This window comes from Phoenix dactylifera, chromosome 14 (genome assembly GCF_009389715.1).
Source record: "Phoenix dactylifera cultivar Barhee BC4 chromosome 14, palm_55x_up_171113_PBpolish2nd_filt_p, whole genome shotgun sequence".
Classification (NCBI taxonomy): Eukaryota; Viridiplantae; Streptophyta; class Magnoliopsida; order Arecales; family Arecaceae; genus Phoenix; species Phoenix dactylifera.
The window spans coordinates 9805295-9817032 of NC_052405.1; the positions used below are offsets into that span (position 1 = coordinate 9805295).

The following is an 11738-nucleotide window of genomic DNA, read 5'->3' on the forward strand; positions in this document are numbered from 1 at the left end:
TGTATTCCATAGTGTTTCATGTTGTGGACTGGCTAGCATTCATAGTGTTTCATCCATGGCATAATCTTCTTGGGTTTCCTTTTGCAAACCATCCATCGACCACCAACTGCTGATGGAGCTTGGCAAGCTTGGGTTCGGCACACCAGTTTTGAGTTCCATGCCATGCCATTTAGCCTGCAACCCGAGTAACAGCATCCATATCCATAAGAAGATGATGTAGATATAGCATATGAAAATGGTATGTTAGACGGCAGCGATAACCTTGAGGCGACGAGTGAAAGCTATCATTTTGAGGGAGGCTCAAGGTAATGATTGTTGCAAGCCTCAGAATTCCCAGCCTCCACTCCTTCCTTCACATGTTTGAGGGTGGCTGCTACTTTTTTCTGCACCACGGAGTTGCCAACCTCTCATTCCATGACCTTGTCCATTTCTCGTGTCGAGTATGTGGCAAGCAAAAGCTCCTGACGAAGGAACTGGCCATGTGTCCATGGCTGTCCATGGCTTTCCAGGTGGTTTTGGCACCAGGTTTTGGCACGTTTGTGAGGTTCTACGGCTGAGGTTGCAATGCTTCACCATCTCAGTAACTTCGGCAGGAGAGTTCTTAATTAAGCACTACATTGTACTCTGATGAGTTAAAAATATGCATGCATTTCATCACCTGCACCTGTCATTGCTGGAATTTCTCGAAAGGCGAGTGCTATGGAGGTGTTGAATGTGCAGGAGGCTTAACTAGTCTAGATCACACTGCTTCACCATTTTAATCACCTCCAGCTCTTTCGATGCTTCAAATTTTAGTAGTTCTTTAATATCTTGAGGATCTCATCGAACACTTAGGTCTGGGGAAACTTTTCAAAGATGTTAGCTCCCTTCTGTATGGACTGATGATAATGTCGCATTAGACATGCATGCCTATTTGAAATTTTGTTCACTCTTCTGAAATATGGAGGACTTCGCCTCAGCTGAAATGGAGTTAGGCCTATTCTAGTTTGTCGACTCTATTATGATTCCCTTCCATTCGTATGTGCAAGAGTTGATGCTAGTGCTTATGGAGAAAAATATTGAGAAAAGGATTTAATGATGATCGGTGGTATCTAATGCTTAAACTAGTTTGACTCTAGTGCTTAGTTGTACCAGGAATCCACTATCTGGATTCTATTTATTCTGATTGTCATAGTTGGGGGGCACATTCTTCTAACTGCACTAGAGATGGTGATCTCAAGTTCCTTGATGGTTCTAACTCTTGAACAATTGTTCAATCGGAGAAAGGTGGTGGCTTGTCTCCCTTTTCCCTTGGCCATCTTCAGCAAAAAGGCTGAGATTGTCTTCCTGTCTTCCTCGGTTATAAGTGTGATGAGCAATTGGAGCGAAGCATTCAGTACCTGAGTCCACTTCGGTGCTGTTCGCAAAATCTTGCGCTCCTCCTGCTAAGAATAATGTTATTCCAGCCCTTCCCTGGAATCTTATTCTAGGAATCAGCATGTTTGATTAGTTTAGGATAACTATTTCTCCCTTGGTCCTAATATTCTAGATCATGTCTAGCAAACGAGAGTAAATCCTGTTCCAAACGAGAATAATGTTATTCCAGCCCTTCCCTGGAACTTATTCTAGGAATCAGCATGTTTGATTAGTGTAGGATAACTATTTCTCCTTTAGTCCTAGTATTCTAGATCATGTCTAGCAAACGAGAGTAAATCCTGTTCCAAGCCTATTCCAACCTTATTTCTCAACCAAAAACAGTTCGACAATGCATTTGGTTCAGATGAAATCAAGATTAAGTCCTGGAATCAGTCATATTCCTTCCAGACAGGTTTTGGAAAACAGGAATAAAGGAGGAATAGTTATTCGAGTCGAATCTGCTTATTCCTGGAATAACTATTCCAAGGTGGCAGGCATAACATTATTCATGGAATGATGTCCTCATTGATTCCTGTTTCTTTGTTTTAGATGGACATAAATATCCTCAGCCAACAAATTATTTCAGCTAAGAAAAAAAAAACTGTTCGAGGATGAATTATTTCAGCTAGGAAAAAAAAACTGTTTGAGAGTAATAACTGTCAATATTTCACCTTTTCTTTCTGATGTTCTGCACCACCAGCATACTATCTAGCACCATCAAAAACATCTGATTTGTAAAGAGAAATTGATTACTTTTTAGCACTCAAAGGCTTTAATAGTCCATATCATTTATGTACGACTATCATTGACCATCAAAGATATCACTAAATTCACCTCAAATCTAACTTTAATTGACTTCAATTTCATAGCACTATGTTTTCTGAACATTGCTCAGATGAGACAAGCACACAAACATTTATCCTAAAGAGAGCCACAATCATAATTAGTGTGGCTAAGCGGGCCACCTCTGAGGAAAACAACCAAAATGGCAAGACATACCAGCTTCTTTATCCATGATGATGCCGTCATCACCAATGCTGTAAGGTAAGTCTGTGTCGATAACCTCATTACCCTCAGCCTCCTTTCATTCACGTATTTACTCAATGCTCTTCCGATTCTCCTGCGCAGCTCTCGATCACTGATTGCACCCTCCGGACCTATTGGCATCTCTTGCGATAAGCATCTAGCAAGCACAATTGCGTCTTCTAAGCCGGCACTGCCTCCTTGGCCGAGGACTGGGGCCATAACATGCATTGCATCCCCTGCGACTGTCATGGTGCCTTGCCAGAAGTTTGCAAAGAGCAAGTGCCATGGAGCTCGATACCAAATATGTGTCAGGCTCAATGAACTGCTGTCGCAATGCTTCACCATTTCAATCACCTCGGGGGGAAATTCTCTTATTGTCTCCAACGTAAATTCTTTGATCAGCTCAGGAACCTTCCGTACATCTGAATCTGATGAAAACTCTCAAGAAGTTAGCTCACCTCTAGATTGAGCAATGACAAAGTTCACAACATATGTATCTTTAGTGAGGCTAGTATTACCTTGAGAAGGACACAGCCGAGCCGCAGCCCAATAAACTAACTTTTCATCAATTGGGAGCCTTCCCAGCATGACACCATCACCTATCAGCCGGATAAAATGGCTGCCAAAGCTGTGACCATCTGAATAGCTAGTAAAACCTCGCACAGCAGATAACGAAAGAACCTTTGGGGCCTGTAATCCTAATGATTTTGCAACGACTGAATTTGATCCATCACATCCAATTAGAACCTGAAGCAGCATGTTCCAGTAAAATTCACAGGGATAATGATCAGTTTGTTTTTTCCATGAAGGTGTTACACTTCTAAATTTGCTGTGATATCATAAGCTCGAATGGTTACTAACATGACAACTAAATTGTGTGCTGGGATCAATTAGAGCACCCGGCCAGTAAGATGTGAGTTAATGTAATGGTTTCATAAACATTGGATCAAACCTCTTTCAGATTTGATTTTCATGTATGATAATTCATTATTATCTATACTATTTTTTAATGCCATCTTTGGAGTTGGATTATGAAAAATTGTGCAGATAACTACTCTTCTTTTAATATTTATGATTTGCTAGTTTAAAAATACTTAAAAAAAAATAAAAGTTAAAGGGAAATATTGACATCAAAGGCGTGAAAAATTGTGCAGATAACTACTCTTCTTTTAATATTTATGATTTGCTAGTTTAAAAATACTTTTAAAAAAATAAAAGTTAAAGGGAAATATTGACATCAAAGGCGTCCCTAGCTGATTCAAGAGAATTATCAAACCCATTGTGGACCAGCTCAACTCCTTGGGTAAGTTAGGCAGGGTTTTAGAGTTAGTTTTGCCACATCCAAGCTAATTATGTATTAAAATTTCTAAAGGCTATAGCCCATTGGGTAAGTTTCGCCACATCCAGGCTGAGTAAGATTTGTCACATCCGAGCTAATTATGTATCAAAATTTCTAAAGGCTATAACTTCCTCGTACGACGTCTGATTTTTCCTTTTCTTTTATTGAAATTGGAAAACTTTTCGATATTTACGAGGATGCAATTACCCTCGAGGGGCTTGTCACACCGCGTTAATGTGCCAGTATGACGATGTTCAGGCCTCAGAAATAGATTAATCAAAGTGAAACTTTTCTTTCGAGCAAGACTTTGACTAGGCGTAATCCTCCAATTTGGCAGAAATTAGATAACATGATAGGAGACAAAGTTGACATAGAAGTAGATATCTAATTCTAGTAAGATTTTAGTTTCTATGTAATTTTTCTACCAGACAATATTTTAGAAAACTTTTAACCTCTTTCAACTAGAAGAGAAATCTGATTCGAATTTAGGGCCTCGAATCTCATGAGTATAATAGAAACATTGCAATTCATTTTTTATCATATTAATGAAAGCAAAAAGGTCTAGAACCCTAATATTGGCACCTTATTATTTTATTATTATTTTTGCTGCAAAATCCAAGTTGAGTGGATTGAAGTCGATTCCTTCTCTCTCCAATCAAATCACTTTCTCTGGCCTTAAGTAGTAATTTGGTGGAGAAATTCTTAGATTTCAATTCATTGATATAGGTGCAATGACTAGGTAGACGAAACCAATACTTTGTAGTTGTTCAAAACAAATGGAATTAGATACTACAGAGTGGTAACAAATTGGTAAAAATACATCATTCAGAATTTTTTTTCTTCTTTTTTTGGGGGATTTTTTTTGCATGGATACCCTTCTAAATATCAAATTTTGCGTGAATACCTTTTCAAAATTGATATTTGCATGTATGTCCTCGTAAAACTCTGTTATTGTACAAATATTCCTAATATAACAATTGTTCTAAGGATGTTTAAAAAAATCATATTTATATTAATTAAAAATAAAATAAAAATTTGAAATAACGTTATTATCCTTACTCTTCCCTCTCCATCCCCACCCTCACGCCTACCCCCCCGCCTCCCCGGTGCTCGACTTCAGCACCCCCCGGTGGCCCTTACTCTTCCCTTCCCTCTCCTCCCCTCCCCACCCACCCCCGGTGCCCCTTACTCTTCCCCACCCCACCCCACACCCCCCGGTGCCTTACTCTTCCCTCCCCTCCCCTCCCTGGCTTCCCCCCCGCCCCCCGCGTATCGGGATCCCGATCGCGGGCGTTCCACACAGCTGTTCTTGTGCCAGAAGAAGAAGAAGAAGAAGAAGACAGGAGCTCCACACAGCTGTGCTCTGCTTCAGAATCTCTTGGCCCCAGAAGAGAGAGAGAGAGAGAGAGAGAGAGAGAGAGAGAGAGGACTGCTGGTTTGAGTTGGAAAGAAGGCGGCTTGTCTAAGGACCAGAAATGATGCTAAGTAGGTGGCTTTAACAGCACTGAGTTGGTGGTAATGGAAACAGAAAAAGAGAAACAAAATCAGGATAAAGGCGGGTTTTCAAGGCAGACAGGAAGGAGATATGGGTTTCTTAGGAGCTTGTTACCTTGCTCCCATGGCCTTATTATTCTCTAAAGGGATGGGAAATGCCAGCCAATGAGGAGGAAAAGCCCTAAGGGGAGTAGGGTTCAAGTGTGGAAGGATAGCAACAAGCATAGGTTCACAGAATCCAAAGGAACCTCGGCCCCTCAGGATTCTCTCTCGATCGATTACACTGTTGATACCTCTGTGTCTCGGTAGCTGGTTTTTTTTTTTTTCCTTCTGTTTTTCGATTTTTGTTTCTTTTAACTTTTGAAGGGAGAAAGTGAGGGAACACTCAACTAAATATGGGTCATGTGCCAGTTTTCTGCAATAGAATTGCAAGTCTTTCAAGTCATGGGTCGCCCGGCACCTCATAATTATGATATGACTAATTAGATTTATCCAAATTCTTATCCAAATGTGTGGTAAAGTTTATGTTTACTTGTATATCCTTATAAAAAATTTTATTTGCACACCTACCCATTAAGAATATTTTAGTCATTTTAATTTAAAATCGTTAATTTTTAACGACGTTAGATGGTATGGGTACATATGCAAAAATAAGAATAAAAAAGGATAGAATAGCAAAATAAATATTTTACGAGGATATACATGCAAATATCAATTTTTGAAGGGTATGCACGCAAAATCCTATATTTAGAAGGGTATCTATGCAAAAAACCCTATTTTTTTTTAGAAAAGTTCATCAAAAAAGTAGAAGAGATTTGTTGATTAGTGTTATTGTACATACCACCAATAACAAAACCAAGCATTGAATAGCAAAATTATAGGAGTGTAGGAAAAATGGTCTTTGAGTAATTAGAAAGAAATGAAGGGGAAATAATTTTATTTCATAGAATTAAGTAATCATGAAATAAATAAAATAGAAAACAAGAAAAATAGAAAACTTGTTGTGGATGTAATATCACCTTAGCTTTAATGGTAGCACCATCATTAGTATATAGAATAGGGAAGGAAGTGATGGGATCTGATTCAACTGCTACAATTTGGCACCCAAAACGAACCGATTGCATAGGCAAATTCTTAGCCAAGGTTTCAATCAGGTCGCCCCTTTTCAAGCATCTCAGTTCTTCTTTCCTAGTAACAAAAGGAACCAAAATGTGTGATTAGAGGCAGCTTGTGTGCCACTCTCACTAGATTATTGATGTCTGAGAATATGAACAAGAATTTCATCATTCTCTGGGTAACTTGCAAGATAATTAAGAACAATAGTATGATTTGCCACTTCTTAGTACATCCATCAAAGCTACCGTTATGCCTCAAATCTGCCACATAATACGCATGTGGCAATACCATAGTTTTACGAAATATGCAAGGCCTCAAACCTATTCAAAAACCCAATAATAATAGATAAAACCTAAACACTATTTTTTAAAAAGTAAAATTAATTGTGGCTCTAATATAAAAACAATTCGGTCATCTAATATAAATTAACATATCAATCATAAAGTCAAAATGTACAATGTCTAACATCAAATCCACATCTAACCATGAAACAAAATTTTAGTTGAATCACTAAGGTTCCACATTTCAAGATAACTAATGAAATCTATAAACTTTACTAATCCATCATGCAGGTAACCTGCAGCCCATAATTTCTCTAATTGTCCACTCCTCTAAAATACATTAAAGGAAAGGATGTGAGCTCAATATCTCAGCAAGTATCCCACTACACACATACACACTAGATATCCAGAATGAGATAATAAAACAAATATAGCTACCATACACATAAAGAGGCATAGAAAATTCACTGACCGTAAAGTTGGTTGTATATAATATTCATAATAAATGAATATAATGTGAATTCATCCAGCTGTAAACCATACAAAACTCACAATTTGAGACATGGATCCAAAGCAACAAAAATATCAAATTTTACAATAGGAGAATAAATAAATTTCTAGGTTTGGACTAAACCATGGTCACACTTACACCCTGTGACTAGGTATCAAAAGTATCATCCTTACACCCTGTGATGATGGGGTATCGATAGTGTTATACTTAAGCCCTATGACGGGGTATCGATAGTGTCATGCTTAAGCCCCATGACTGGGTATCAAATGTGTCACGGTTATGCTCCATGAGATGTCATGCTTATGCCCCATGATTGGGTATCAGTAGTGTCATGCTTATGCCCTATGATTGGGTATCGATAAAACATGGTTAGTCCTATTCTTGATTTCAATACATTCACATAATTACAACCATATCTAGAACCACAGCCAAGCATAATCTAGGCACATGTACAACCAAGTTTCATAAATTTATGGAAGACAATATTCTGGTTCAATAGTCACTCTCTTTCACAAATACAATCAATCTATGACCATATCATATGCAATTCTCATTTAAAGTAAGCATTTTTATCCACATACAGAGATGACTATATTTAATTTCTGTACCTCACATGACTGAATTCATGGTTCAATGACAAGGAGCACAATTTCCAATATACATGCAACACAAAGTTTCATATAAAGCAAGTAGGAAAGCATGTGAGTGGAATACTTTGCTATATGCTACACACCACTCTATTAAGTTGAGCAAATCAACTCAATAACATACCATAATTAGAAGCCCAAGCAAATATCAAGACCCCAAACTAGCCTTCTCCTTGCCAAATGGTTGCTTACCTCTGTGAAAGAGAAGGGGAAGCAAGGGTCTTCATGCACTCGGATAGAAGAAGAAAAGAAAGAGAGGGGAAATGCTTCTCGGTTACGTACAAGAGTGGAAGGGATTTTCCATGAGGTGAGTTCATGCAAGGGTTAGAAAAGGGGCATGCTTGACTTCGAGAAGGAAAAGGAGAACAGGGAAGGTGGAAGTCATGGTTACCCCTTTATTAGCTTTTTGGGTCATCTTCTTTGGAGGCTACTTGTGTGGATTTTTGTTTTGAAGTATCGGTGATCAACTTTATCGTATCTATGATATGACTGATCACGGAAGTTTGAAAGGAAGTTTAAGACATACGAAGTATAGAAGCTTCTAGTTTTCTTGTGATAGATTGATATAGCATTAACTAACAACTCCTTAGCACTTTAAGATTAGTAAAGATGAGGAACTGTTTTGTTACAGTTTTATATAACTATCATTTTTCATCTGAAAACTGATGGTAGTTACCAAAATCATTTATGTACTAGAGTGGCGGGTGAGGACTATAGCTAAATTACAACAACAACAACAAAAAAATGAAACATGCATTATATACTTTACCGCATTTGATCCTTTTAGTTTCAAGCTGCTTAAAGTTTACTACCATAAAACCAGAGCGAAACTCTTTTTTACTTCCTTCTCTTTTATTTGGTCAATAGGCCGATAAACTTGGAGCTCATATATAATACCATTTTTTATTCCCCTCGAAGACGGGAGGCCAAGCCTAATTTCTACAAGACTACATCCACAAACCATCAGCAATTAAAAAAGTCATCAAACTTTTCTAAGTAAAACCTATGCAAACTTGAACATTTATCAAGTGTTAATTAGGTGTTTTTACATGGTAACATGCCAAACATATTTGCAGACCCATTCAAAGTCATCGTAAACATGGACACTATTTGAAGTCCATGTTGACAGGCTTATTTTTGCAAGAATGTGTGGAGAACTCTGATTATTCTTTCCTCTATTCTCACAAAATTATAACATCAACCACAATACTACTTCAAGCACTAGGTGTTAAACAAAAACTTCTAGGATATACCTGCATGAAGTTACTTGCATCTTGTTCTTGTGGAGCCACATATCTCGTATCCTGAATAAAGATTGCAAAATAAGACTTAATGCTCTCAGTATTTTTGATGTTATATGCAAAAAAACAAAACAAAAAAAAAAATGAAAAAGGAACCTATGTCTAATATGTTGATGGTCATACTATATTAAGAAAAGTGTTTGTGGGTCTTTTGGGTGTGCCATATTTGCCCAGAGATGAAATTTATTTGATTCATAATGGAAACTTTATTATATAACAATCATCAATATGAGTTGTCATGGAAAGAAAATATGCATATAACTGATCTCAATCTTCTCTTCTTCATCCAAATCCCATATCCAATGAGATCTTCTAGCTCCCCAAAGTCTTTCTCTCACCATCCTAACTATCCACTCTCTATCAACCAAAATTATTTCTCCTTTATCTTCATCTCCCTCTCTAATGGCCTTATCAACTCGAATCTGTATCTCTGATTCTAAACCTTCTATTTCATATTATACTTATTTAATATTATTGATTATCTTTGTTGTGCATTCCAACCTTTACTTAAAATCATAATACTTATTTGTTATTGTCTTATCTAATTTTGTTTACCACACATACATTCTGCCGTCTGCTAGTTACAATAAAAGTGTATGCAATATAATGCCCTTCTCGTGTGATGAGCAGTCAGTCGACACAAAGAAATAAAACTTAAAAAGAACTTAGTCTCCGGAAAACACAGATACATACTCTGTTATAGGGATAGCTTTTGTCCGTAGTTCCGTTCCAAGCCCAAGTTGGTCAAGTGCACGCCAACCATTGATGTAAATACCGATTGCTGCTCCTGCAGCCCGCAGGGTGTCAGATTTCTCTAGAACAAGACTATTTATTCCTTTCCTGCATAGTTTTGCATAAAAAAATAGATATTAATTTTGATTCTAACCAGTTAAATTAACAAAACCCTAGGAATGCCATTATCAGTGCAGAAAATGTATCTAGAGATGATGAACATGGGTCATTATATATTTCTTGGCCCCTTTCTTTCTTCTCATATGAGAACCCGTGCAGGCGTGTGTTTAGTCCCACATCGGTTATTCGCCGAGGAGATCTTGGGTACTTATATGAGACTAAGGAACCCAAATAATACCTTATGATTAGCCTTTTTGGGTGAGGTCTTAGGTTGCGAGAAATGATATCAGAGCGAACTCGGCCCATTGCCTATATGAACTAGGAAACACTATAGCACAGGTTAATGGAGGCTGAACACGGGTCCATCGTGGTGCTTATGATTAGATTTGAATGGATTTGAACTCTTAGCCTAACGAGGACGTCAGGGCTTGGTTGTGACATCTCATATATCAGATCAATGAAGGGAGTTGTTCCTAGTATTCTAAAGGAAAAATCAGATTCTTATAGCATGAAATGGGTGAGTGCTCATTTTTGATAGTACCACAACCATAATTTTACACAAGCAATGCAATTATCGGATAGACATGAACGAGGTGAGCATTTAAGGTTCCAGGATAAATAACACCAATAAGTCTACCTGCTAATCAACAAATTGAACTACAGATTGAGAGAACTAGCAGCAATCTTCTTCTCTTAGAGAAAAAGGTAGGACCCAACCCATATCTCACTAAGCAAATTGATATCCATGTCTGATTTTAGGGAACTAATTATAAAGGAGAGCAAGTCCTTCGAGATGGATCAAGGTCTGATGCGGATCACAAAATTATGAGATAAGCATCAGATCAAAAGAAGAGGAGTCAACAGAAATTGTCAATATGTGGAGGTGCTTGCATACTCTCAAAACTAAGATGCAGTACTACATCAATGAATCTTAAGAGAGTGAAACGCTGCAGCGAGATTAATCTTTTGGTTTTCAGGAGGAGGGCTTAATACATCATGTGGGACTTCTATTCCGTGCAAATTTAAAGATCACGGTAAGCGATTAGAAATAAGGAGTTATAATCTTTAAAAACGAGGCCTTTATAGTTTAGAACAAGGAACTCGTACCTGTGAAGAGCCAAGGCAGTGGCAAGACCACAGATTCCTCCACCCACTATAACAATGTCATGATGCTCCTCCTTTGAGCCCATCTTCCCTTCTATTTCTCTTCACCCTCCGTGTAATGGTAAGCTGGAAGCATATATATGGCTTCCACCGCCACCCTTGGAGTTCCGTCCAGGTGCTGCTCGCTGATCTCTTTGATTCAATGTTCCGTCCATCAGTCGGATAGAATGGAAGGCCTTTGTTTTTTTTTTTTTTTTTTTGGTGAAACATCGTGGTTCACAATTATAGCTTCCACACCTATTCATTTGGAATCATTTACCGTATAAAGAAAATAAAGAGTTAAAAAATAAATGGTGATTTAAATCAAAATTTCTCCGATACCTTATGTCAAATCAAAAAAAATAGAGGCGAAAGATACCAAAGCAATGTTGCATCGGACTACTTGTCTTCTTGTAGTTGGATCTTTAAGTTTTTGAAATGTTTCAAATTTCACTTGAGCATCCAAATCTGGATCAATACCAGCAAAAACATCTCTGAACAAGATTCTAGCACCATGCCAAATATGTCCGAAGAAGGAACACTAGAAAATATTCCATGCGGATAGAAAGTTTTTTATATCCTTTCCGACCTGTGGGATGCCCCACATGTGAGTAAGTCGCTTCATCACCATCC

The 11738-nt window shown here is 37.9% G+C and overlaps 1 protein-coding gene across 2 annotated transcripts; it reads right to left on the bottom strand.

The window, feature by feature from the left end:
- Positions 1-2127: 2127 nt before the first annotated feature.
- On the bottom strand, positions 2128-11313 carry LOC103704751 (monooxygenase 1-like). 2 transcript variants are annotated; one of them, XM_008788162.4, is made up of 6 exons: positions 11070-11311; positions 9804-9950; positions 9063-9113; positions 6274-6442; positions 2940-3168; positions 2128-2849 (listed from the first exon to the last, which is right to left on the bottom strand). In XM_008788162.4, exons 1-6 carry the CDS (start codon positions 11150-11152, stop codon positions 2317-2319), a joined length of 1212 nt encoding a protein of 403 aa, XP_008786384.2. In that variant the 5' UTR covers positions 11153-11311; the 3' UTR covers positions 2128-2316. The 2 variants fall into 2 exon arrangements, with proteins under 2 accessions (XP_008786384.2, XP_038989535.1); XM_039133607.1 differs by lacking the exon at positions 9804-9950 and having other exon boundaries at positions 11070-11313.
- Positions 11314-11738: the final 425 nt, after the last annotated feature.